The 26245-nt window shown below is 42.8% G+C and overlaps 2 protein-coding genes across 2 annotated transcripts in view; one reads left to right on the top strand and one right to left on the bottom strand.

Moving 5' to 3' along the window:
• The window catches only part of echdc2 (enoyl CoA hydratase domain containing 2), a 28434-nt gene extending 6247 nt beyond the window's left edge, over nucleotides 1-22187 (bottom strand). The window contains exon 1 of the mRNA XM_086115364.1: nucleotides 22170-22187. Within this exon, the coding sequence (XP_085971490.1) occupies nucleotides 22170-22187 (18 nt within the window). The remainder of the gene's footprint in view (nucleotides 1-22169) is intronic.
• lrrc52 (leucine rich repeat containing 52) lies at nucleotides 5381-19128 on the top strand. Its single transcript, XM_086116457.1, has 3 exons — nucleotides 5381-5864; nucleotides 6430-6968; nucleotides 14638-19128. The coding sequence occupies exons 1-3, from the start codon at nucleotides 5755-5757 to the stop codon at nucleotides 14949-14951; spliced, it is 963 nt and encodes a 320-aa protein (XP_085972583.1). The 5' UTR covers nucleotides 5381-5754; the 3' UTR covers nucleotides 14952-19128.
• Nucleotides 22188-26245: the final 4058 nt, after the last annotated feature.

Raw genomic sequence — 26245 nt, 5'->3', positions numbered from 1 at the left:
CGATGCTCTGTGGTCAAGGACACGGACGCAGACGTCAGACTTGTGACCTTCGCAATGAACAGCCATCGCTTTTAACAACAACCTGCAGCCCAAACGCTAGAGGACAAAGTTATTTCATGTCACATGCTTCACTGAGCTTCTCGGTCCAAAGGGCTGCTGCCCGAGTATCCACTAGAAACAATAAGAAGTGTAAAGATTCACTATCCTTTTTCGAGCACAACCGCCGCGGGCCCTGCACTAAATCCACACTTTGTTTACCGCAAGCAAGTCTCTTAAGTACAAATAAATAGCCGCTCCAAAATTGCTGCTGTCTGAGTATTGACTAAAACAAAGAGAAATGGAAAGACTCACAAATTCACGATCCTTTCTGGTCTGGTCAAGTCTTTTATTTGTCCAAAAAGCTGCTGCCCGAGTATTGACTAGAACTCAGAAAAGTAAAAAATTTCACAATTATATTTGGATAGCCAAGATGAACGGTCCCCCACTAAATTTGAACATTGTCTACATCAAACTCAAGGCCCGGGGGCCACATCTGGCCCGCCACATCATTTGATGTGGTCCGCGAAAGCAAATCAAACTTGTTGACTTCTAAGATGCTTACTAAAATTTTTACTAGAATTTCAAAGTCTCGGATGTAATATATAAGAGAGCGATTGTATGTTTTCTTGTTACCAAAACCCTCATGACAGTAACATAAGCTATATTTCAATAAACCATTAATGTTGACTTCCTTATATGGTTTCACAGTCATAACGGCCCTCCAAGGGAAACGATAACTATAATGTGGCCTGCAACAAAAATGAGTTTTGACACCCCTCTGGTCTACATCTAGCAAATCTCTAAAGACAAGTCTTCAGCTGGTCCAAAACATTCTTGAGCACTGACTCAAACTAGGAGGCTAGATGACAGTTCCTGAATACTGACCACATCTAGAAAATGAAATATTCACAATATCCTTTCCCAGTCACTATCCATACATTGCTTGGCCCAGAGTCTCTCAAAACAAGTCTCCAACTGGTCCGAAATGATGCTGCCCAAGTACTTGCTAGAATAAGTAGAAGAGATACATTTCTCAGGTAGGAACATCACGTCTTGTATAATTCAGGACTGAAATTGAAAAACCAATTTTATTTTTTTAATTTTTTGCCTACAGTACAGTACGTAGTCACGTAAACAATCTTGACAGGCGGTCAGCACAGCGGCCAAAAGTGAAGCCCGGTGCTGACGGGCCCGCATGAGACAGACGGAGTGAATCCTGTTCCTGCTTGTGTCTGCCAAGTTAGCGAGACGATGCAGTGATGTGCCGCCGGCACGCACATTGTGTTTGACCTTTGTGTCGGACATCTTGTCACGCTTTGCCTGACTCGTTTGCTCAGCGGAAGCGAGGCGGGAATGGACTGTTTGGTGACAGTGAGTTAAAAAAAAAAAGACGTTTCCAAATTCTCGATTTGTGTTTTGGCCTCTGCCCTATTGTTTTTTAAAACATCGGGAAAATGAGTATGAAGACTGATTGTGATTTGGAGGCTCATGCAGAGAACAAGAGATAATTGAGGGAAAGAAGTCGTCGGTCAAGTTAAGGGCTTCATGCAAACAGACAAGAGACAGGATTTCTTTTCAGCACAATTCACTCCTACACCAGTTGTAGAAAGTATTGGGACACTTCACAAGACTCCAAATTTGCTGATGCTGGTGTACTGATCAAAGCTAGGAAAAACGGGACACAATTTTTTTTCCAAAAAAAAAAAAAAAACATCTTTCAGATCCCGAAACAAATAAAACGATAGTAATGTAAGTTCTTTATTCTTTCTGTGCGGCCCGTTACCAAATGACCCACGGACCGGTACCGGTCCGCGGCCCAGTGGTTGGGGACCACTGTCTTAAAACAATTCTTCAACCGGTCCAAAATACTAAAGCCAAATGTAAAGCCAACTGTGTGAATTTAGTCATGTTTGCCAGCTCCCTCCCCCAATAAAAGCTTATCATAGATCTCCGACTCAATGCACTACTCGTTTGTGGTCTCTCACGACAAGTCTCCGACTGGTCCAAGACAACTGCTAGCCGAGTACCGACCAGAAATAAGAAAAGAGTAGGAAAACTGTCCAAAAATCCCGGGGGCGCATTACTTTTGTCCGCGCAGATAAGGTCAATTAAGTTAGCTCCTGAATTGGATAATGTGGCAACTTTAGACTGCGTAAAGAAACAAAAGCACACACACACACACACCCACACGCTAGCAGCTATAAAGCGAATCACTGTAACTGAGGAATGATCTTGCCCTTTGCTTCAATGACATTACCTGTCGAGTGATGGAGGTGGACGTGTTCTGAGTGGTGAAAAAAGGCTCGCACCTCAAAAAAAAGACGTTTAAGTCTGCACTCGATGATGTCGACAATAATCATGGCATTTTCATTATTGGGGGACTTTTTCGTTTTTCCAATGGCTTTAAAAAATACATAAATAAATAAAAATAATGGAATAAAGCTTGTAGTCACTCCATAAATAAATTAATGCTCCACACATGCTGTTAATTGACGACTGACAAGAACTGGGAGAAGTGGAAAGATTCACAATCGTTGGAGGAGAAAAAAACCCAACATGAGTTTCTCACTAAACGCACACACTGTTTACCTCAAGCTATTACGTAAAAAGAAGCTTTGGACTGGTCCAAAATGTGCCTTCCCAAGTACTGAATCATGAGAAGTGGAAGGATTCACAATCCTATTTGGAGAAGAAAATTCATGGGTCTTCCACCCAAATCTGCACATTCTTTATTTCAAGCAAGTCTCTTTGACATTTCTCCAAAATGGTCCTAAATGCCCCAGCCGAGCGCTGACTCGAGCGAGGCGGATTGAAAAAGAGTCAGAATCCAATTTGGGACACAAAACTGTGAAGTCACGATCTAATTTGAACATTGTTGACCCCAAAGCGAGTTTTTAGAAAGTCTCTCCAATTTGTCCCAGTTGCTGAGTGCTGACTAGAACGAGAAGGATGACCAAAAAAAAAAAAAGTCACAATCCTACATGGAAAACCAAAACTTGAAATTCTCTTGCTAAATTTGATGGTACAAAATGCTGCTGCCTAAGTCCTGAAAAAAAATCGATTGATAATCACAATAAAAATACAATTGAAAAATCCAGTGGAGCAATTTAAAAAAATGATTACTGGTCATTTGTCTTGAGCGGTCCTGCTTTCTCAGCATTTCTTTTTTTTGCCTTGAGGGGCGTCACAGAGGTGACCACGCGTTCCCTCACTCTGTCACTTTCGGTAATGAAGCCGACTCATGCTGATGAATGGCCGCAGCCCAATACATATAAATACCAGGGCGGGGAAAATGCACGCCGCAGATTTTCATTTTCATGGACTCTGTCACATACAAGTGACTTCAATGTCACTATAAATACTCTTTTTTTGCTCTGTGCAGGTCCATGCTAAACCCCAAAGACTTGTTTTTATTTTTACGTTGACGGAAACGAGTCGGCAAATTGACAGTTGTTTACAAATGGGCAATGAGCCGCATGCTGCTTCACCCTCATTGATGCTGTCAATCTGCTACCGCTGTAAACAGTACCTTCCAAACATACAACTGCTCGTCATTACTTGCAACAGTGAGGACAAAAATGATCACCGTATTCCTATTTTTTGTCAGTTCCTCTCTTTTTTTTGATATGCATCTCCTTCCACATAATTCGTCCGATTTATTCCGACTTCACTATTTTCCAAAAATGCATGCCATGAGGGCAAGTGTTTTTCTCATTCCAAATATTCTGGGGGGGGGGTTCCCCCAAAATGTAACATTTTTCACTGCAAAAATTCCCCATTTATTTCCGAGAAGCCAAGTTTCTCCAAAAGGGTGGTGATCATTCATTCCAATGCGACATTCGACATGACACATTTGCATCATTCGCACATGCAATTTAAATCACCAGCTCATTTAATTCACCGTGGGAACAATTCTCAACTTGCCAAAAATTCCTAGTGACCAAAAACTCAACATTCTCAGCATTTCAACGCCCCCCCTCAAAAAAAACGCAGAAATAAATTCCCTATTCACTCCCAATGACACGTTCAACAATTAATTCTATCAATTCGCATGCCAAAAATTCAGTTCTACCAAAAATTCAGGATTTTCCCCAAATAAAGTGCCCACAAAAAAAAAAATCACGATTCATTCTTAATGACACATTCAAAAAAACAGATTGTCATTCCCACGACAAATTCTAAGTGTTCAGCTCCTTCCATTCACTTCTAGAAACTGCGAGAAACTGCAAGCATTTTTCTTTGTGACCAATCCTGTTTAAAAATAAGTAAATATTTGAACCAACAGTTTTTACAGGCCTCTGATTTCAAAACTAACTCTTCATCACTTCGTTGCCTATGAAATATGAGACAATCATTCACTTACCATAAGTTCGATGTGGCCCACGACAAAAATGAGTTTGACACCCCTGAACTACATGGATAATATTTATTTAAACAAGCAATCAACATCCAACCGAGTCCAATGTTCTGCTGACTCCCGCAATTAAAAGTGGAAAATGAATGAATAAACCGGCGGCTGGAGTTGGACGTGAATATGCATAATGAAGTCAACACGCCGCTGGGGGGGGGGGCAGAAGGGGGAGGAATTAGCCAGCCAGTGGAGCATATGAGACGAGGTCTGTTATATCTGTTTGTTATTCAGACGAGCGCTGCTGCTCCTGCTTTGGGGTCCGGTGACGATTGAGACAGAAAAATTAGAATGAAAATCGCAGTCGTGCAAATACAAAATGGAATCGACTCCAGCCATGGGGGAGGAAAAAAAAAGGCAATAATTAAAAGAAGAATTACTTTTCCACACTGGTGATTCAATTGTAAAATGATTGACAATTATGATTATATGCAGGAACCTACACCAAGAATGATCAGAGTTGTCGCAGAGGTTTGCTTTCCCATAACTTTCACGATATTTATTGGAGGAAAAAAACAGAATGGAAACTCAGCTGGGATTTGGACATCTACCTCAAACGCATCCCTGAAGAAAAGTCTCTAACTGGTCCAAAATGCTGCTGCTCGAGTACATACTAAAAACCAGGGGACGTAGAAAGATTTACAATCCTTTTTCGAGAACAAGCATAACGTTTTTAACAACTACTGTGTGGTGTTATTTGCATATTTATCACACGCAAAGATTTCAGAGAAAGAGAGAGAGAGAGAGAGAGAGAGTGTCGTGCTTCATTTAAGTTTGGTCGGTCTTGTGCATGCCTGAACACCTGATTACGTCAGTCCTACAATTATCCCTTCAAACACACACACACACACACACACACACACACGCACACTGGTGGTCACGTGCATAAGCGCTCAGAGAGGCAGTTCGCACTCAGGAGCATCAGTAGTGCACGGAACCGAGCAGTGGGAAGGACGCATCGCGCAGCTTGCGTCCTCTATCGAAAAGAAGTGCCGCTCAGCAGGAGCGAAAAGACGGCTCATCCCGGATCGGGAGAAGTATGCGCGGGTCATCCCTTCGGCTCAGGAACCGACGCCCTCGTCATGCACTCAGCCGGGGACAACTAAGTCACCAGCATGAGTCACCGCGGGGGTGATTCAGTGGCTCGGTGGGGCAAAGTCCACTAAGCTCGCCCACCGGGGTGTCGCCTGTCTGGAAATAACTAACTAGGAGAGGCTGGATCCCGACAAGTTGGATCCCGAGAGCCTGGCCGAGATGACCAGGGGCGGCGTCCCCGCTCCGTGACGCTCCGGGCTCAGGCCCCCGTCATGCGTGTCCCCCGCCAGCCCGGTGCCCACTCCCTGCGGCTCCTGTCCCTCTTGGTCTACGTGATGGGGGCGGCCCCCTCGCCGGCGCTGACGGCCGGCTGCCCCGACAGGTGCGTTTTGGGTTGCGATAAAATCTTCCGGGAAATTTCTGGGTAGTTTTTGGTCAATTTCCATGAAAAGTTAAGTTTGGATTTTCGGGAACAAGAAATATAAAAAAATGTAAAATAAACAAACAAATTAATAAATAAATAAAAATACATTATGACGGACTGTGTGGATTCTGAAAAAAAAAAGCAAACGTCCTTGGCATTGAATGACTTAATGTCTCAATTTCTTTTCTCACTTCATTCCAGTGGTGGCATATTCAAAGCTTACTCAAACTAAAAAAAATTGGCTCCCTAAATTATGCCTCGCAACCCAAAGCAAAAAAAAACAAACAAACAAAAAAATCAAAGGACTCATGCTTCATAATTGGGGCTGAACAATTCGTCACATTCAAATCAACATTGCGATGTAACAGAATACATTCTACCACTGCAAAGGCGGCAAAACCCCCTCCCCAAAAAACAACCACTGCTTCATTTTGGTCGGCAAATTCTGGTTAATTCCCGCTCATTCCAATGGCACGTTTCCAACTTTTTTTCCAACAAAATTCCTGGACTGCTCAAATCCTAGGTGCGTGTGCGATGACCAGCTGGTGGTCCAGTGCGCCGGGCGAGAGCTGACCCAATTCCCCGCCGATCTTCCCCTGGCCACCCGGCAGCTCATCATCTCCAACAACCGCATTGGGGACCTGCCAGCATTGCAGCTCAACTACCTGTCTGATCTGGTCTACCTGGACTGCAGCAACAACACCCTCGCGGAGATCTCAGAGTCCACCTTCGGGAACCTGCACAAGTTGGCCTACCTGGACCTGTCCTTCAACGCATTGCTGCAGATCGATGAGCGGACTTTTGGGCCTCTGGGATCACTGGTCATGCTGCGCCTGACGGACAACCCGGGTCTCAGGGAGATCCACGCCGACGCCTTCGCCGAGAACGCGGCATTGCAGGTCCTGGACGTGAGCCGGAACAACCTGACCGCCCTCAACGTTAGCGGTCTGATCGGATTGCCGGCCCTCAGGTCGGTGGGACTCAGCGGGAACCCGTGGAGGTGCGACTGCGACACAGAGGACCTCTGCCTTTGGGTCCAGATCGAGAACTTCAAGTTCCAAGGTGAGGATGGATGAAGGAAATGTTCAAGTCTTAAAATATTTCCAGTGCATGCATTTTCGACATTTTGTTACAGCCTTATTCTCAATGGACTCAAGATTTTTGTTTCCTTATAATTCTACACACATAATGACGACCTGAAGTATTGTAGGAAGATGTGACAGAACTGAACTTTCCAGGTCCTGACAGGTGGCCCTCGCTCCAGCACTTAAAACATTCCAAGTGCAGCAATAGAGCAGAAATTTATTGCTGTGTCTGATGTTTGAGCTCACACGGCTGTTGCTGCTCGCCGCTTTGAGATAATTAGATGCCGCCAGTGACGGTTGCTATCAATGCCAAGGGGGTGGGCCTTGATTTTTGATTGCCAGTGCGCAAGGGGATGGACAGAATTAATGGAAGATGGATTAAAGTGTGCATTGGGACTAGTGGTACTTCTTGCCGGATTGAGTTACTTCAATGCATTTCAATTAATTGGATTGTTAAGGGGCGTGGCCTGTGAGTCTTGAGTGTTAAACTTCTCAACACTTCGACAGCGCCCCTCTGTTGCGTCTAGGGGCAGGGCGGCCGTCGGGAATTTCAAGAAAATGTGGAAAATTTTCCCCGATGCCCGGTGTATTTCCACGGGCATCATCAATTTTTTTTTGTCTTTGAACATACTTTTTTTCGTAACCTTTCGATCTCCAACCTCTAAAATACGCAGTGAGCCAGTAAAAAGCATGCAGCAGGCCGCAAATGGCCCCCATGTCTCTACTTCGGGCTTGACATAACTCATCAAAGTGGGTCTTAAAAGCATCAGTATCATGTGCTAAGTGCCAAGTTGGCAAATTCACAGGAAGTTACCTGACACACAGTACAGCACACAGAAAAATGCCTTTAAAATAGCCAGCGTGTAAGGCAGGGGTGTCCAAACTCGGTCCTCAAGGTCATCCATCTCTCCCTGCTCAAACACACCTGATTTCAAGGATCAGATCATCAGCAAGCTCTGAAGAAGCAAGATCGCGTTTATGATCATTTTAATCAAGGTGTGTTGCATCAGAGGTGGCACATTGGCCCTTGAGGACCCAGTTTGGACACCTCTGGTGTAAGAAGCTATTACTGCGAAAAGTATTCCAAAGACACTCCAAGGTCTCCATATTACGCGTTGTCACGTCAGCTCATTAAGATGATGTGATTGCGGCTGCAGTTTAATCTCAGATAGCGGCAAATTTATCGCGCCGTTAGCGCAACGTGTGTACGACATGAAGCCAGCGTGAGAAGGTGAGCCCATGGGGCATTGTTGATGGAGAGTGGGGCGTGGGATCAATGTTAATGCTGATTATGTGTGTGAAGCCAGTCAGTGGTTAAGGCAGGGGTTTTGCTCTAGAGACCCCCCTTCACGTGGGAGAAAGATTTTCCAAGGACCCATATAGAGATACTGTATATAATCCCAACGCAATTTAAACCCCATGCACAGTAATCCCTCACTATTCATGGGGGATAGGGAGAGAGCCTTGCTGCAGATAATGGTATTGACCCCCCCCCCCCAAAAAAAAAGAGTTTATAATTGTCTATAGAGGCCTCGAGATGGCGCCAAAGCACGACTTTTCAATAAAACAGCGTCAAAAAGAAGCTTCGCCCCTTATTTCAACATAGTTACTTGTAGGGCTGCCAACAGGTGGAAAATTTCTATTTCGGAATTTCTTGTTTATTCCGCCAAATCCTGATAATTCTCACGAAAATTTTCCATTCGGCATCAAGTTGCCACAAGATGGTGCCAAAGCACGACTTTTTGCTCAGACTTTGGCGCTATCTGGTGGCATCATAGGGCATTGTAGAAAGGAAACGTGAGGGAAAGGAAACGGCGAATAGCCCCAATAAAATCATACATTTTAGAAGTTTAGAGAGGTTTTTGGGGGGGGGGATAAAAAGTCAAAAGTCAGAAATTGTGATTTTAAGCTTGAAGTTTTACAGCGGAATAGTTGTCAAAAGTCACAACTGATTTTCAAAAATACAACTTAAATACAACTTTGTTCTGGTGATATTAAACTTTTTTTTTCATGGAAAAATATATTGATGAAAAAAGATCAATCAATCAATAATAAAAAGTTCTTAAAATCAATTCAACTCTATTAATGAAGTGATGGCAGATTTACTGAATGTGATGATACATTACAAAGATATCAGAGATTTGAACTGGCTCAAAGTGGAGCAATGTGTGTTTTATTTTTAATAATACGACATAATTCATGTAAAATTGTTTCATGGGGCCCCAAACTACAGCTGGTAGAGCCTAATTTCAGACCCACTGGCTTAAGGCACTCGAGGACTGGCAACAGTGTCCTTTTGTTCTCCTTTTCGATCCCTTCTTGCACACTTCACCTCCTCTCCTCATTCACGTGATTTAATGATGGTGCTGGTCAAATAATGTGCTTCCACTGATGAGAGTTGTCTTTAAAGACACTCCACTTAGTGTGTGCAATGTCAGATCCAGGGAATCACTTTTAGGGCCTGACTGGGGCAGGATTCAGAAGAGCAGTCGAGCGCTTTAAAACACACAGTGTACTTTTTAATTGGCTTTTAATAATCATTGGTTAGATTTATATAGCAACTTTGTACCCAAGGACGCTTAAAAATAATTAATGTGGTAATTAAACGTTGAGTATGTTATGAGTGTCTGATATATGGTGATCACCAGCCGGGTTGACAGCAAACAGCAGCGTGATAGAAGATTTCAGGAGAGGGCAGGCAAGGAGTGCAAGAAAGCAGCATGGTAAATTTACATTGTAGGCTAATGTTGTAGCTAACTTTGGTAGCTAACATTAGTTTTCATTACCTCTAATTTTACATTGGAAGCTAAAATCAGAGTTGGCATTGGAAGCTTATATTGGATGTTAACATCAGAAGCAAACGTTGGTCTTAGAAGATAACAGCTAACATTGAAAATGATGCTGGAAGCTAATGTCGGCGCTAACATTGCAGGCTGTCGGTCTTCCTTAGCTCCAACATAAGAAGTAACATTGGGAGATGATTTCTGGAGACTAATGTTGAAGCTAACATTGAATGCTAACATTAGAGCTACTGTTGAAGCTTATGCTGGAAATTAATGTTATTTTGAAGCTGACTTTGGAACCCAATGCTGAAAGCTATTAGCTTCAGCTTACACTGGAAACTAGTAGTAGTTACTATGTCGCAGGTTTTTTGTGACCTTTTTTCCCTTTGCCCTTATAGGCACCCTGTAAAGTTACTAAAGTGTCCACGATTTATGTGAATACTCATTGAAGGAAAAGGTTCCGTGGAGTGTCTCCATTCTATTTATTTCTCTGCGCCTACAGCGTTGCTCTCTCTTGCTGTCTCGCTAATTGTCAGTGAACGGTCGAATGGCCCGATTCGGACAAGCGCTTTGCATCAAGACGTGCACAAAGTATGTCACTATTTGAGAGATGTTATTTCCACTTCTGAGGGAAGAAGTGAAAGTGGACTTATCTGCAGTGAACTCGAGAGACAAGACGTGGTGGGGTGACAAAACAAAGCATGTGGGACAAAACAGGGTCGGGAAGAGGCCACCACTTAAATTCATTAAAGACAATTGCATCATTCAATACAGCCGCAGCATAAATTATTCATCACATTGGACGCATATCAAATTCAACTGGCCTACTTGTGCAGCCTTGCCAAAATTCAACATATGGACAAGGGAGGGATTTTTTTCCCTCTTTTCAAAACGACCGCAAATGTACCACCCGAAGGTTTCACTCACACATATCCATCCACCCATCCACTATCCGAGCCACCTATCCTCACAACGGTTGCGGGCGTCCAGGAGCCTATCCCAACTGTCTTTGGGCAGGAGGTGGGGTACACCCTGAATTGGTTGCCAGTCAATTGCAGGAAACACATAGACGAACAACCATTTGCGCTCACAATCACACCTAGGGACAGTTTAGACGAGAGCGTTCCATTAACCTACTATGCATATCTTTGAAACGTGGGAGGAAACCGGAGCACCCGGAGAAAACCCACATAGGCATGGCATTTTGAAAAGAAACTGACCTACAGCATAACGGTTCAAGAGGGGCATACATATCACTCCATTTCTCCAAGTAGTTAAGAGCCAAACGGGAGGATGGTTGAGTGAAATAGAGTGAAAAGGGGCTGAAGGGAGAATAAATGAAAAAAAAATGAAGCGATAACAGCTTTTTGCTGCGAGCCGACCTTCACTGTGGCTCTGCACTTATCTTCTGCCAGAGGAAGAGGAGCCGCTATGGAGAAGCTGAAAAAGGAGGACGACGGCGTTCTGACTCACGTTCAAGAACGAGAGCGAAGGCGTGAATGCGGAAAAGGTCAACTATTCTTAGGCGCCGTGATGATTGCGTTTAAGCTCCTTGATAGCATCAGCGCAGATTTCAAACCCTCCAGCTTTAGATAATCACTTGATTGTGACGTGGGGGGATGGGGGGGGACATAAGTCAAACAAAACGAAGTTCACACCATTAGTTTTCTTACTTTTTGTTAGCAATTCAGCGTTAACAGAGGTCTGTTGATTATCCCTTCCACATATTTCTTTTACACTTGTCCTAAGTAGTGTCATATGAGAGAAGAGTACATACGGTAATGGCAGATTAGATTTTAAAAAGTCTTTAATTTTAGAATTTTACTTGCGGAGTTGAGTTAGTATCAAAGTATGCGACAAAGCGTGAGTGCTCTAGCCACCTCTAAACATCATTCACATAAAGGGGTCCTGCTTCTTTGTCACTTCATGTCTTTTTCTATTCGTTTTATCCTCACTTCCTATCAGTCAGTCTGTCAGGAAAAGCTGTCTCTGTCAGGGACATCCTTGGCATTTGCACTGCTTGTCAGCGCTCCTATCTGTCACACAGATAATCAATTTAACGTCGCTAACATTTAAAGATAGCTTTAGGGCTAACGTTGGACGCTAATCATCGAGATTATTTGTAGCCAACATTGGAAATTAACGTTGAAGCTAATGTTAGAGGTAATGTTGGAAGTAGGGCTGCAACTGACAAATATTTTAATAATAGATAAATCTGTCTGGGGTTTTTTTGATTAATCGATGGATTGGATGAAAAAAAAAAACGTTTTTTGAATTAACAATAACTCATTTGTCAAAATTGCTGTCAGGTAATCGTCTCTGGAATCTAATGTTAATCTTACTTAGCTTTAAGGTCAGAGGTCGAATTGGAAGCTAACTTCATACGCTAACATACAAGCTAAAATTGGCAACTAAGGATGGAGCTAATATTGTAGTTGACATTGTCAGGAAACATTGAACATAACATTGGAAGCTAATATTTCAGGTAATGTTACTAACTTTGGAGGCTGACATCATAGGCAATGTTGAAAGCTAACGCCGGATGCTCACAGCATACTTAGCTCTAAGTAGTGTGTGTACTTTTGCCACCTCTGTTAAACAGAGACATAATTGAGTTCTGTTTCTTTGTCACTTTCTTTTTCACAGTTTTTTGGGGGGTTTTTTTACATTTTTATCCCCACTTCCCATCAGTCAGGCCAGGAAAAGCTGTCACTGTCAGGGATGTCCTTGGCATTTGCGGCACTTGTCAGCGCTCTTATCTGTCACGCACTAAAGTCCAGTCGAAAACGTCTAGCACTACTCATTTGTCCTCCTTTGTAGCAGTTGATGGAGCTGATCAAGTTGGAATTAAAATCTAGCAAATAAAGTGTGTGTGTGTGTGGGGAGGGGTGTTGGGTGGTATTGATGTGGGCAGTGTTTGATAACCTTGGATCGAACTCATTACGTAGTCATTTGCATTTGTCCTTAAACCTGCACAGAATTCCAAGAGGTTTGTTGTTTCGCAATAGTATAATCACAATATGGCGGTCGCCTAGTGGTTGTAGTCAAACCTCGTTCAACAAATGACTGTATTCAGAAATGAAATTACTCAGCACAAAACCACCTTCACTTGAGGCTACACACAAATTGTAACAGCAAAGAGAGTACTGTAGCATCCCACAATGTAATTTTCATATAAGGCCATGCATCAGCGTCACAGGATGCAGATGGAGGGTGAAAAAAAAAAAGACAGGGTTGAAGTGACAGTGTCAGGCGTATCAGGGAGGAGTGTGTTTGCGAGGAGGAGACAGGAAGACAAAGACTGTCGAGACCAAGATCCGTACTGGGGTAGATTGTTCCTGACCGTTCATCCCTCCGTCCTTCATTTGCAATGTTTGGACCCTTTGGCCTTCCTGATGTCTGAGTGCACTTTAATGGACAGTGTGGTGAGCCATCAGCCAAAAGGAAAGTGGCCAGACTCCCCTCTCTGGTGGGTTTTTTATATGGGGGGGGGGGGGGGGGTAAGAATAGTCTGTATGACTGAAAAATGGATAATGGGCAGTACACGTCTGCTATATCAAAATTTATCATTCGTGCCACCGTTTAATCCAAGCTAACAGGCTCCGCCTCTTAAAGGCGCATGCAGATACTCAAACATAATTCATACTGCACTTTCTGTCTGTTCAAATCACATCAAATAATATTGATAATAATAGTAATAATAAAACCCCCTTTTAAAGGAATTTAGATTTTTTTTTTGCATTCTTTCAGAAAATGGGCTGTGTGAAATATTAACTCTTTCAGGTACAGCGGCTACTACAGTGGACAGTTTATCATGTTATCATCAGGTTACAAGTTATCATTATTGCCGCATGAAAGGGTTAACTAATTTAATACAAATGCCCCAAAGAGAACAAAGGAAAAAAATGCTGTTTAAATGTTCACTATACAATCTGTATTACAGTAATTAGAAAACAAATTATGGAAAGACTTGCTTGACCAAACTTTACAAAGCACAATCAATCACTTCTGCCTCAGAGCGCTGAAACTGAATCATTGGCTATGGAGTCCGTAAAAAACATAAATTGGACATTTGTCCGCTGCTCTCTCTCTGACTAATTGCCTTTCCTCTCCTTCATCCTCTCACGTCATTTTTCTTCGCAGAGGCAACTGAGCATGAAGGGAGGATGGAGGGGGGGCCGGGTGATGATGAGGATGTCAATTAGGATGTTGCTAATGAGTGATGAAGTTAGATGAGATGATAAAAAGGACAAAAAAAAACCTGCTTCCTCGATTATTCTCTTGCATCTGATTGTTCCATTGATGGATGAAAGTACCCTTGTGACTTTGACTTAATTCCCAATTTTAGGCTGAAATATAACACAAATGCCCTCAGCACTGCATATGTGCACATCAACCCCCTCCAAAGGTGAGGGAACGGTGAGACAAATGTATTTTATTTTGGTTGGAAACTGAAAACGTTTGGGTCAAGGTATGATTAGGAATCAGCTGTCAATCTTCGAGGTATTGAGGAATAGACTGACACGATGTGTACAATATACAATGAGGCCCACCCATTCATTCGTACTGCTTAGTCACACTTCCATGCACCTGCGAGGTCACGCGGCGTCCCAATGGAGGTGGAAAAAAAAAAAAACAATTCCGCCAACTAAATTTCAATGGAGCCGAAACAATGAAGAGACACGGTGGACTCAATGCGCTCCCGTAATGGAAATTAACCAATCAGAGGAAAGCTGTTATCTACGGAGGTGTGAAACTGACAATGTGGGGTCAACAATTTAGACAGGCAAACTCGTTTGAACGTAGTTGCAAATCCGTTCAAATGTGCAAATATGCTAACGCGTCCATTCACTCTCTCTCCAGACGAGGGCCAAACGGTGTGCCAGAGCCCGGCCGAGCTGACGGGTCGGCGTTTGGCCGAGCTGGGCATGCAGCTGCGCGCGGATTGCCACCAGGGCCTGGGCTACTGGGACTACCTCTTCTTCGTGGCCATCGGCTTCGTCATCTTCTCGGCGGGCACGGTGTCGGCGTGGGTGATGGGCGTGCTCATGGTGCTGTACGAGCGCTACAGCAAACGCAAGAGCGAGGAGCTGGACACCGACGACGAAGACAGCAGGGGGGGTGGCGGGGGCAAGCAGGGAAATGGAGACGTGCGCAAGCCTGGCGTGCAGGTCTGAGGCCGCCGTTGACTCTGAGACCAAAGACTCCCATCCGTGGATTTTGGCTGTGCTCGGAATCACTCTCTACCCGCTGTATAGTGCTCTAAAAAGCGAGTTTGCCAATTGGCCATGTTGGTCGAAATGTCTAGCAAGTGTAGGTTATATCCCACAATGCATCAGGAAAAGGAGTGGTCACTAGAAATGGCCAAGCGAAGCCATGAGAGGAATTGCAAAAATCCAGGAATAATTGACCCCTGTATACGTTTTATATTGTCCTATAGTTGCCTCCAAAAGACACAAGATGGTGGCAAAGGAATGCCTTTGGCCAAATGAAATGCCTCAACTCACTTCAACAGCTCCTTCCCAAGATACCACCAGACGGTGCTACAGCACTTAAAACAGAGGCGATCATAAAGCATCAACATCACGCATCTTGCAAATGCTTGCACACAATCATGAACCCATGTTGCATAATTGACTGTATTCAGAAGTTAAATTACACACGTCAACAACATTTTACGATTTTTTTTTCCCCATCAGAGATGCAAGTAAACTTTTCTAACTGATTTCTTGTGCTGATCCTGAAGATACACTTCAGGTTTTCGTAACAATAATAATAATAATAGTAATAATAATATGTAGTAATATTCATGAATTCAAGGTTAGGTTTAGCAATAGGAGGAATTTATTTTATGAAATGTCACTATAAATTACACCGTATGGCACAAGCTTATATAGGTCAGAATTAAAAACAACAACAAAAACACACCCCAAAAAAAAACCTCACGATAATCTGCAAATACTTGTAGCTCCTCCAAAAAGGCTTACAATTGCCTACAGATGCCACAAGATGTCAGAAAGTCGTTACTTTTAAACAGGACTTGGTCTGAGCTAGAAACAGCAAATAGGTGAGTTTTACGGCGAATAAGGGATGATAGGTTATAAAAAAAATTAATGAATAAATTACATCTGCGAAAATTCAAGGGAACACTGAATGGTGATTTGGGAGCAAGTGAATGATTCCGAACACAGCCTCATACTGTTGACATACTCCTCAACACAAGGACAGTATGTGTGTGTGTGTGTGTGTGTTCAACTGTGTGTGTGTGCGTGTGTGTGTAAAACAAACGTTTAGCTATATGCTTTTACCTCGAGAATAGGGATTGCTTTCAAGATTATTGAGAGCACTAACCCACAGCACAAACACCATCTCTTGGGAATTTAGTAGGATTTTCGAAAAAGTAACAAACCCCAAAAACCTAATTAAACCCTAAAGCACTTACACTTTTTAAATTACTTTACAAAATTACAAAGCTTTACATAAATGTTGTTTGTTGTATTATCACAATTTATTTCAATAAATGTTCATGATAATGTATTACTTCTTACATTCAATTTGAATAAGATGTATTTTATTCCGTAGTGCAATTTACATTTTCGATTAATGTATATTTATTTTATTATTATTTCCATATCAATTGTGACACTATTTGCTAATTAGTAGTACTTTTACGACTTTGCTTTACTGTGTGATTTTTTTAAAATGAGATCTAATTGGATTTTATTTAATTTTGTAATTTTTTTTTTTTTAACATGGTCTTTCAAAAAAAAAAATCATTTTAGCTGCAGTCATCATATATTTCATCAATTAGTAGCTCCCGGTCGGATCAAATTAAATAATTTGACTGAGATTTAAATTGAATTGTGTACCATATCCTACTAAATTCTCACTCACAAGAGCTTTTTTTGTCACTGGGCTGATGCTCTCGGCAACACTTGTGTGATGGATGGTAAGAAGACATTTGAATGAAACCCACATGCGCACACACACACACACACACACACAAAACACACTTCCTACTTAACAATACGTCCCCCGGTTGACAACGACACCTCAAAACATATGAAAATCCGTTTGAGTTTTTATTCAGTATCCATGATATGCAGCTTAAGTACTAGAACATTCTTTACCCTCACTGGTAAGACAATATAGTAGAAAACTAGTAGAATGACATTTTAAAGAGTAATGTTTTTTTTCCACTACTAGAGGCACCTTTGGCCAAATAGTATGCAGTTAAACCTTACTAGTAAACTACTGTGCTGCAATAGTGAAACTCCTACGCCCAACTACAACATGCAGGTAGACATGTGTCACGCACTACTAGCCACCTGGGTCCTACTAGTAACACCAAAATCCCAACTAGTTACAAGTACAATGGTTGTCCTACTCGTGTCACAGAGCATACCGTACTTGTACATGGACCTTAAACTGGATATCAAGGCAACAACATGTTACTAGTGAGGCAAAACTGTAAACTAGTTTACAGCGTGTTACTAGTACAACTAGTGTCATTATAAAATTCTACTATTTAGTAGTAGTACTAGTAGCATGCAGGTGTCAACTGGTGCACAGTTTTGTCTCACTAGCAACAGAGTTCTACTAGTGTGCTGAATTGCCTTACTAGTAAGGAATAAGTGTCTACTAGTTCATGGACAGTTCCACGCACTAGTCGGATATTGAATAAATTCTTCAACAGTAAAACTGCTCAGTCCAATTCTGACATCTCATGTCTTTTTATTTATGCTAGAACTAGTAGCCTCCTGGACTCCACTAGTAGCACCATAATGCTCACTAGTAGTTTTGCTTCACGAGTAAAGTGGTTGTCCGATAGGCCAAAGTAGTCCTCCGAGTGTGCAGAAATGTCATCCAAAAACATTGTTCATAACACACAGTTGGTATATTAAAGACAAAGAGCCTACTAGTACACTATTCAAGGATACAAAATAAATGCTCATGCAGCTTTCCATGAACACACACACAAAACATATGCCTCGAACCAAAAACATAAAACCCCGAAAAAAACAAACAAAAAAAAAACTGATGAATGTAAAACAACAGAAAAACACGTGCAAGCTACCTTTAACGTCGCATGGGTGTACGGAAACGTGTGAGTGTGTGTATGTGTGTGTGTTTGACACGTGGCTATCTCCCGGATGCCAACCTGGTGGAGGAAGTAGATCAGGCTAACACAGAGCGACCACGTCAGAGTGCTTAGAGTGCGTCGCCGAGCTCAACGGGATTCTAAGCGACGGGCTCGGCTGACCTCGGTCTATACGCGTGCTTTCCGTGTGCGTGCGTGTGTGCGGTTGGTGGCGTGTATAAGTGGGGCAACACAATCACAACACATCCCATTGAGCTGCCTTGACCATTGATTCACGACGAGTTCACCCACAAAATCAGTTATTTGCCTCCATGTGATTACCGCCACCAAGTCCGTTTGGTTGTCAGCGAGCAGGACCCCATAGGAATGTCCTTAAACAATAACCATGGGAAATATTGGCACGGTGGGCTTAGGGCAAAGAAAAAAAAATGTAATTAGTTATGGCTGGGATCCGGCTGGAAGTATCTATTTTTTTCACCTTTGGTTAACATTACAAGCATTTTTCTTTCTGTATTAGAAATTATTTTGAATATCCATCCATGCCTTTTCTAATCTGCTTATCTTCACAAGAGTGGAGGGGCTTGCTGGAGCCTATCCCTGCCGTCATCAGGCAGTAGGCAGGGGACACCTTGAACTGGGTGACAACCAATTACAGGACACACATCGAGGAACAACTTATTACTTTACAACTTATACAATTTAGAGTGTTCCATTAACCTGCCATGCATATTTTTAAATGTGGGAGGCACGGGGAAAACGTGCAAACACAGGAAGTGCGGGAATCGTACCCTGCACCTCTGCACTGTGAGGTGGACGTCCTAACGAGTTGACCACCGTGCCACCTAGTTTTAATTAATCCAGATTTTGATGTAATTTACTTTAGTTGTAAAATTTATTTTTCATTTCATTTTATTATAGTTTATTTTCCCCTAAAACATAAAAACAGCTAATTTGTGGTCTCTTTAGAAACACCTGAGCACATGAAAGTATTTTTTTTTAATTTAAAATAAGTTAATATAATTTTACATAAGTTTCCTTTCAATACAAAACTTTTACATGGTCCTTGAACGCAACACAACCAAACGGTCCCCACTCCGTGTGTGATGAAGTGTGTGTGTTTGTGCGTGTGTATTGACTTGGAGGACCATATGTCTGCCGATGTTGCTTTTTTGTCTTGTCTTTGAGAGTCTTCTTCAATTTTTGCACACCATGTATCATGAGCAATAAAGACGGATGAGCAGTGGAACAAAGAATGCTTTTTCAACCCTTTCTTACTGACACTTGCTACAGCACCATCTGCTGGATGGGGCCCGACAACACTGTCCCAATTGCTACTCTCACTGAGCTTGTCCTGAGCATTGATTCCCATCGTCATCTGTCCATTTAACGTACCTTCAAGTATAAAAACGGGCCTCTATATCATATTCATTCATTCATTGATTCATTTTCCGAACCACTTTATCCTCACTAGGGTCGCGAGGGGTGCTGGAGCTAACCCAGCTGTCTTCGGGCAGTAGGCGGGTTGTGAAACAACCACTCTCCCGCTGCATTATTTTCCACCACTGTTATATGGATAACCTTGTAACCCATTTCGTGGTAGGTTTAATTAATCAGTATGGGTAGTTTTCTTCATCATCGTTCTGCCTGCTCTCAGAGGAGGAGGGGGAGAGAAGTGTCAGTAAAACAGGCCAAAATCCAGATGTGAGGCGGGGTGAGGCAAGGCGAGAAACTAGTTCTAAAAACTTTCTTTTTACCTCTCTGAGACACCAAAACATCAGCATGGGATGGAAGATAAGGTACAGTACTGCCAAGTCAGCCAGCGAGCAAGGTGCTGATCCAAGTAATAATTCATAAGAAAGGAACGCAATCTTAAAATCACATATCCGGTGGAAAAGGGATTCAGTGCAAGTTGGCCAATAAAAAGGTTAACGTGCACAGAAAAAAATGTCAGTAGAGAATCACACAAAGATGAGAAAAAAAATACAGTGTCTCTGGGTCTTGGTTAATTAAGCCATTGGTCAAGCTGCTGTTGTTGGTGAAGGTGAGGTGTGGTTATTAGTAAATGAAAATTTGACGTCATACAGTAATTCTGGCAAATACAAGAGATCTTGATCATTTCCAGAAACTCAAGATTTACTTGATTGTTTAATTTTACACTAGACAGGCACTCCAGAGATTCAACTATCTGTACGCAAGCCATTAAAAAAAGTCACTTTTGTCATATTTTGAATCCACTATATGAGACGAGAGAAGCGAGACGGCGTGCCAAGTGAGGCGAGCGTCCCATTTGGCGCACACGTCGACCTCCGCGGATGTCGGCTTCAGCCTCCATTAAACCGGGCCGGGCCGCTTCGTTGCCTTTTATAGTACACGCGCTTGCGCTAAGCATGCTAGTCCACACTTGAAACTGCTCGTGTGCAGCCCCGGGAGGCCGGTGCAGTGTGTGCGTGTGATTGGCTTATCGCATTAGATAGTCTATATGGGCTTTACGCTCAGGAACTAACAACCCCCTTAGAGAAATAACGGGATCAGACCAAGTGTGCACGCATGCACACACACACACACGCACACACACGCACGCACACACACACACGCGCGTTATCCTGAGCAATGCTGTTGTGCCTCTGGTACATTGTGTTCCCTGTAGTTGATGTGAAGTGTCTGTCTGTTAGTCTGCCTGCCTCATTACAGCAAGCTTCCAAAACGCAGTAACCCATTTTTAAGTCAGGGTGTGAATTTCAAGTAAGGGTTTGTGTTTGAAGGTAAGATTAGGGTATGAACGTTCATTTTAGGGTTTTGAGTCTTTGTTGGGGCTCCAAGTTGAGTTTAAAGTTACAAAGTATGGTTTTAAATCAGCTGTATGGTTTTCAGGGTAGGGTTTCAATCTCTGAATACGGTTCCAATATAGGCTTTCAAGTTACCGGTATATTAAGAGTTTCACAGTACGGTTTAAAGGCATAGTTAGGGTTTCAAAGTAGGTTCAAATATCAGTGTTGGAGTTTCGAGTCAGGTTTAGTGCTTTAAAGTGGGGCATAAAGTTAGGGTTTTGAGTCATCATCATTCGGGTCATAGGGTTTCAGAGTAGGGTTTCAGGTCAGATTGGGTTTCAAAGGAGGGTTTTAAATCATAGTTTGAGTTTCAAAGTAGGGCTTCAAGTCATAGTTTGGGTTTCAAAGAACGTTACAATTCATAGGGTTTTAAAGTAGCATTTTAAATCGGTGTGAGGGTTTCAAAGTAGGGGATCAAGCCATAGTTGGGGTTTCAAAGTAGGGTTAAAAATCAGTGCTGGAGTTTCAAAGTAGGGTTTCAAGTCATAGGTTTTCAAAGTAGAGTTTCAGGTAAATGTTAGGGTTTCAAAGTAGGACTTCAAGCTTGTGTATGGGGTTTCAAGTCATGTTTCGGGTTTCAAACGAGGGTTTAAAATCAAGATTCGGTTTTCAAGTTAGGGTTTTAATCGGAGTTAAGAGTTGTGGGAACAGCTACCACTAAATGGGGATACAATACAAACACCTGGATAGTTTGCACCCCCCGCCCCGTAAATATATATATTTATATATATATATAAATATATAATATATACTTCCCTTTTGAGGGGAGGAGAAGCAACATCAGACGAAAACTCAGAATAGAACGTTTCCCACTTCCTGGAATAGATGTGGTCCTCCTCTGAGATTAACAACTCATTACCATCAGACCGCCCCTCCAAGGACCACTCTGACCCCTCCCTCCTCTCCCCCCACCCTTTGACGCACAAATCCCCCGGACCTCCCCCGTCTCCTCCACCTATCCAGATTTAAACTCTTTAGACGACAATTCTCAACCTCAATCTCCTCTCCTTCTCAAACCAAGCCTCCTGGGGTGGAGTGGGGGGGCTTCCTGGGACCACCACCACACACACACCACCACACACACACACACTTCCGAGGTGGTAGCCTGAATGAGGTCTCATTATGTCTTTTAGTCCTCATACATTCAGTCAAGTGTCACTTACATTCATTTCATTTTACACTGAAAAAAATTAAGTGTTTTTCAAAATTTTCTATCATCGTGGTTGTAAAAAAATCATATCATCTAGTTCCAGATACATTTTTCAAGTAGACATACAGTCTATTTAAAACAAAACAAAAAAATCAACATATGGTCTACTTTAAAAAAAATCAATCTGGATCTATATTAGTTTGGTTTTTGCAACCACTTGACAAAATAAAATTGACTAAATTCAACCAAAACTTTTTTTGGTGTAATGGCATGGATAAGTATCAGTCTGATACTGATACCTAGTAATGGTACTCACCCCATCCCTCATGATCATTCATTCATTGCACATTGTGCTGCTCCCTCCGCTTTGCTCACCATGGCAGTTATTATACAACAGGAATGGGATTTTGGTAGGAAAGCACACACCTGTATAACAAAAAAAAAAAGGAAGTTATGATGGTGGCAGTTTAAGTGTTAAATCAAATCAAAACCTTCGCATTTTGAGTTGCGAGTTAGCGTCGTAGCACCTAACCGCAGCACACGACTGGCGAGATCTGAGCGCACGGCAAGAAGAGAAACAAGATGAGTTGGCAGGAATTACAGTCGGTCGTCAATGCGGAGGCTGCAAGCTAAAAAGTCATTTGGCCGAAAATCGTTCGATGCAAAACGGATGAAGAGGAGGGATGGAAGAATGGAAGGAGGGAAACAACGGCTTCCTGCTCTCCTCCACACAGGCTTCCCTCGCTTCACCAGTGACGCTTGGCTATTGACATACTCTGTGTGTGTGTTTCGTGTCAAGAATGATTGCGTATAAACAAATACGTGACATTCAGGTGCCTCAAGTAATTTCTAGAAGTGAATCCCCATGGATTGAGGAGGATATGTTCCAGGCGCATTCCCAATAATTTGCAATATAAAGAAACAAGAAACAATTGTCTTTTCTTTTTTTTAATTTCCCCGCTTCTTTGTATTTTGACACGTTTGGATGTATTAACACATTTAATCCCACTGGTCACATTTGTGAAGGACAACAATGATTTCATTTACAGGGCTCTAAATTTTTTCATCTCTTGTGCTCTTGACAGCATGATAAATGAATGTTGATAAAGATGAAGCGTCATCCGTCATGCCTCCCTTCATTTAAACCGATCCGCTCTATAAAAGTCGTTTAGCTAACGTGTCTCTTCTTTTTTTTTTTCACGTGGCTGATAACAAAGATAACTGGTGACTGGAGGCTAAAGTGATAATGGATTTAGCACGGCGAGAAGCATTTGCATGCCGGAATGAGTGGCTTTGTGGACGGCTACTCGTGGAAACTCACAGACGCCCACGCCAACAGGGAGCACTTTTCTGTTGCGATACAGTTGGGTTTTTATTTTCGTACAAGCTTGAAAGTGGACCAAACGCTAGAAAACAGCAACGCCTGGACTAAAGCTGAGCTCCGCTAGATCATATCAAAGTGGTGTGTGATTTAAATTGTTGCCGTGGGAGTACTTTGTGTTATGTCACATTCAAGTGCTTTCCAGCTGCGGTCAGCTTCGGCCTCTCCACTGGATTTAGATTTCTTTTATTTTCTCCTCCAAACGTGTACGCATGTAGGCGTAATGTTTTGTCAATACTTCAAGCTCAGCCATGAAGTGAGCATTTCCATGAGTGTGTGTGCATGTAGTTATGCACACGTACACATCTCAAGGTGCGTGGCCTGGCCTAAAGTGATCCCTATTTGAAATGCTAATTTGCTTCTCTTCCCGCAGGTGCTTCAAGAGTGTGTGTTGAAGCTAAATGGCTCATCCGAGCGGGTCATCGTGAGTCTTAATGAATTCACGTGTTCTCACATTACGCCGGGTGCACAAAGCAAACGGCACCTTGTCTCGTTTTCATTATTTTAGGGTGTCGGGGGGAAAAAAATGGCATTGTTAGCGTTCTTATAATCTATCTGTCACCTGCTTTGAAATAGAAATGTAAAGCTATTCGGTCGACGTCTCGATTTCATTTAATTGGATGGAACCCATCAGGGAACCAGGTCAATTCCACGCACAACATCCATTGCTCATCGAAGCATTGCGAGCAAACATTTTTTCCAATGACAAGGTAATTCTACAGCTCTATCGACACATTTCATCATCTATATTTAAGGATACTGTCAGGTTTTGCGTGTTGGTAGGTGGAGGACCACAAAAAGCAGGGGGGCGGCCGCAACACTTGCATCACCGGAAACAGGGACAGAGGGTGGCCGCAACACTTGCACCGCCGGAGTTGGGAGTGGCAGCCGCATCACTCGCGCCGCCGGAACGGGTGGCAGTGGGACCAGGCCTTTGGTCCTGCGCGGTCCAGTCTGGGTTGGATCATTGTGAGTGTCTGTATGGTCCTGTCACGTTTTCTTTTTGCTAGTTTGGTTGCTTGTGCTTTTCAGGACCTTGTTTGAGTACTTCAGTTAGCTTTTTCCGGTGTACTCCTGTTTGTATTTTTGTTGAATACATCTTGGTCCATCCACCCCGATCCTCCCTGCCTCCCTGCTTTTTGGTGTCCTCCAACTACCACCTTGCAAAACTTGACAGATTTACGCGTAATAAATAATGAGACCAGTGGTACTTGTGCACTGTAGACGGTTACAGAACAAAAGGGTAAAAATGATGGGCAAATATCGGCCATTCGGACGCTTATTTGGGCCGATGTTTGAAAGGCCATAATTGGTTGGTCGATGAATTGATCGCATCCGGTTTAATAGCTGTCTTTTATGTTTCCTCAAATGTGAGGCGTATACATTTTTGGGATGAAGCACCAGCAAGAAAAGAAGGAAGACGACGACGAGATGGATTATGCAAATGGAAGCTAAAGTGCACATGTGGTGGATTGAGGGCGGCAAAGGAGGGGGTGTGATAAACTACAAGGAGCAGATTTCATGAGCATTCATTAACGGTGATGTAATACTTGGTGTACGGCTATGAAATAGCCACATGAGCCGGCAAGGGCTAATTGCTCAAAGAAAAAAAAAGTCAGACCGACGTTACTTTCGTGTTTCTGCAGGTATATATGAGTCTATGCAGTTCGCATGATCAGGTGTGGATGGAGTAAAAAAATAAATGGATAAATGACATCCATCCATCCATCCATCCATTTTCCGAACCGCTTGATCCTCACTAGGGTCGCGGTGGGTGCTGGAGCCTATCCCAGCCATCTCCGGGCAGTAGGCGGGGGACACCCTGAATCAGTTGCCAGCCAATCGCAGGGAGATGACAAAGGTGAAAAATAAACAATGTGGGACAATACCATTGCGGTCCGTGACAGATATACACCACAGCAGCTTCCAGTACATGTTAGGAAATATCTACATATGCAAAATATGTGTGAGTATATGTAAACGTGATAATGGTGGCTTCAAGAAGTGGAATTAAGTAAATTCCAAAACCTTTTTACCTTCCGTCCTCCACGTATGATAATTTGGAACACAGTGTATGTCAGAACCGAAGTGAAGCTTGAAAGGAAAAAGATAAACCGTTGGATTATGTAAACTCAAACTTGTCTTGCCTGCCCTTTGAAGGGATTATTTATTTGTTTGTTTATTTTCTAAACAGAGACATAGTGGTTGCCAGGTGAATGTTGTTGCGTTGTCGTCCCCCTTAGAGGTATAACAAGCGTAATCCTATTTCCATATCAGCGCTAAACACTCGCAGGCTGCCTTCCCGGTTCAGCAACCTATTCGTCATACTTTGTGTATGCCGACTCCTTGGTTCGGTCGCCGCCAGCGTCTTGTTGTTGTGAACAATCAGCGTCGCTTGATCTGTCGGCCTCGCTAATGGCGGCCCGTGAGAGCCTAGTGTTTGCTTGTTAACGCAGGGATGGCCATCGGGCGGATGCAAATACTGCAAGGCGTCACGAGAGCATATACTGTACTGTATTAAGATGTCTGTGAAGAAAATGCTGACTGTATGTACTTTGTATTTTCTACAGAGTGGCGCTTCAATTGTCAAATGACGACTTGTACACTTATTGTGTGCTGCAGTATGCCAGTTTTTACTGACCATATTTTTTTAATCCTCATTTAGGTTGCAAGAATTGCGAGAGTGCTATCAAAAACATGTAATTTGAGAATGTATTCGATTTAAATATAGCTTAATTTCAGCAAATACAACCTCCTAATGGTGACCTTCCAAATACCCCCGCCCCCGATCCTCCGCACCACCAACACATCATTTGTCCTCATCCGACCACCCGGCAACCTCTTCACCTTCACAGGCATCTTCACAGATCGGCCAGGCTAACGATGGCGAGATTTGGGTGCCAGAGGCCGGCCTAATTATGCTAATCCAATGAGACTGATAAGAAGACGGCAGAATTTGCTTGGTAAACAACAGCGGTTCCAGAGAGGAAATACAAGACAGCTCATAAGGT

Source organism: Hippocampus guttulatus, chromosome 7 (genome assembly GCF_054856545.1).
Source record: "Hippocampus guttulatus isolate MCC_2025c chromosome 7, RoL_Hgut_1.0, whole genome shotgun sequence".
Taxonomy (NCBI): Eukaryota; Metazoa; Chordata; class Actinopteri; order Syngnathiformes; family Syngnathidae; genus Hippocampus; species Hippocampus guttulatus.
The sequence above is the reverse complement of the archived record's forward strand: the minus strand, read 5'-3'. Positions and strand labels throughout refer to the sequence as shown.

What these genes read in the sequence shown, in the direction of transcription:
- lrrc52 (XM_086116457.1), top strand. Translation starts at nt 5,755, where the DNA reads ATGCGTGTCCCCCGCCAGCCCGGTGCCCACTCCCTGCGGCTCCTGTCC. An exon ending in ACGGCCGGCTGCCCCGACAG is followed by an intron (nt 5,865 to 6,429) that starts GTGCGTTTTGGG and finishes CTCAAATCCTAG; the next exon opens with GTGCGTGTGCGATGACCAGC. An exon ending in CGAGAACTTCAAGTTCCAAG is followed by an intron (nt 6,969 to 14,637) that starts GTGAGGATGGAT and finishes CTCTCTCTCCAG; the next exon opens with ACGAGGGCCAAACGGTGTGC.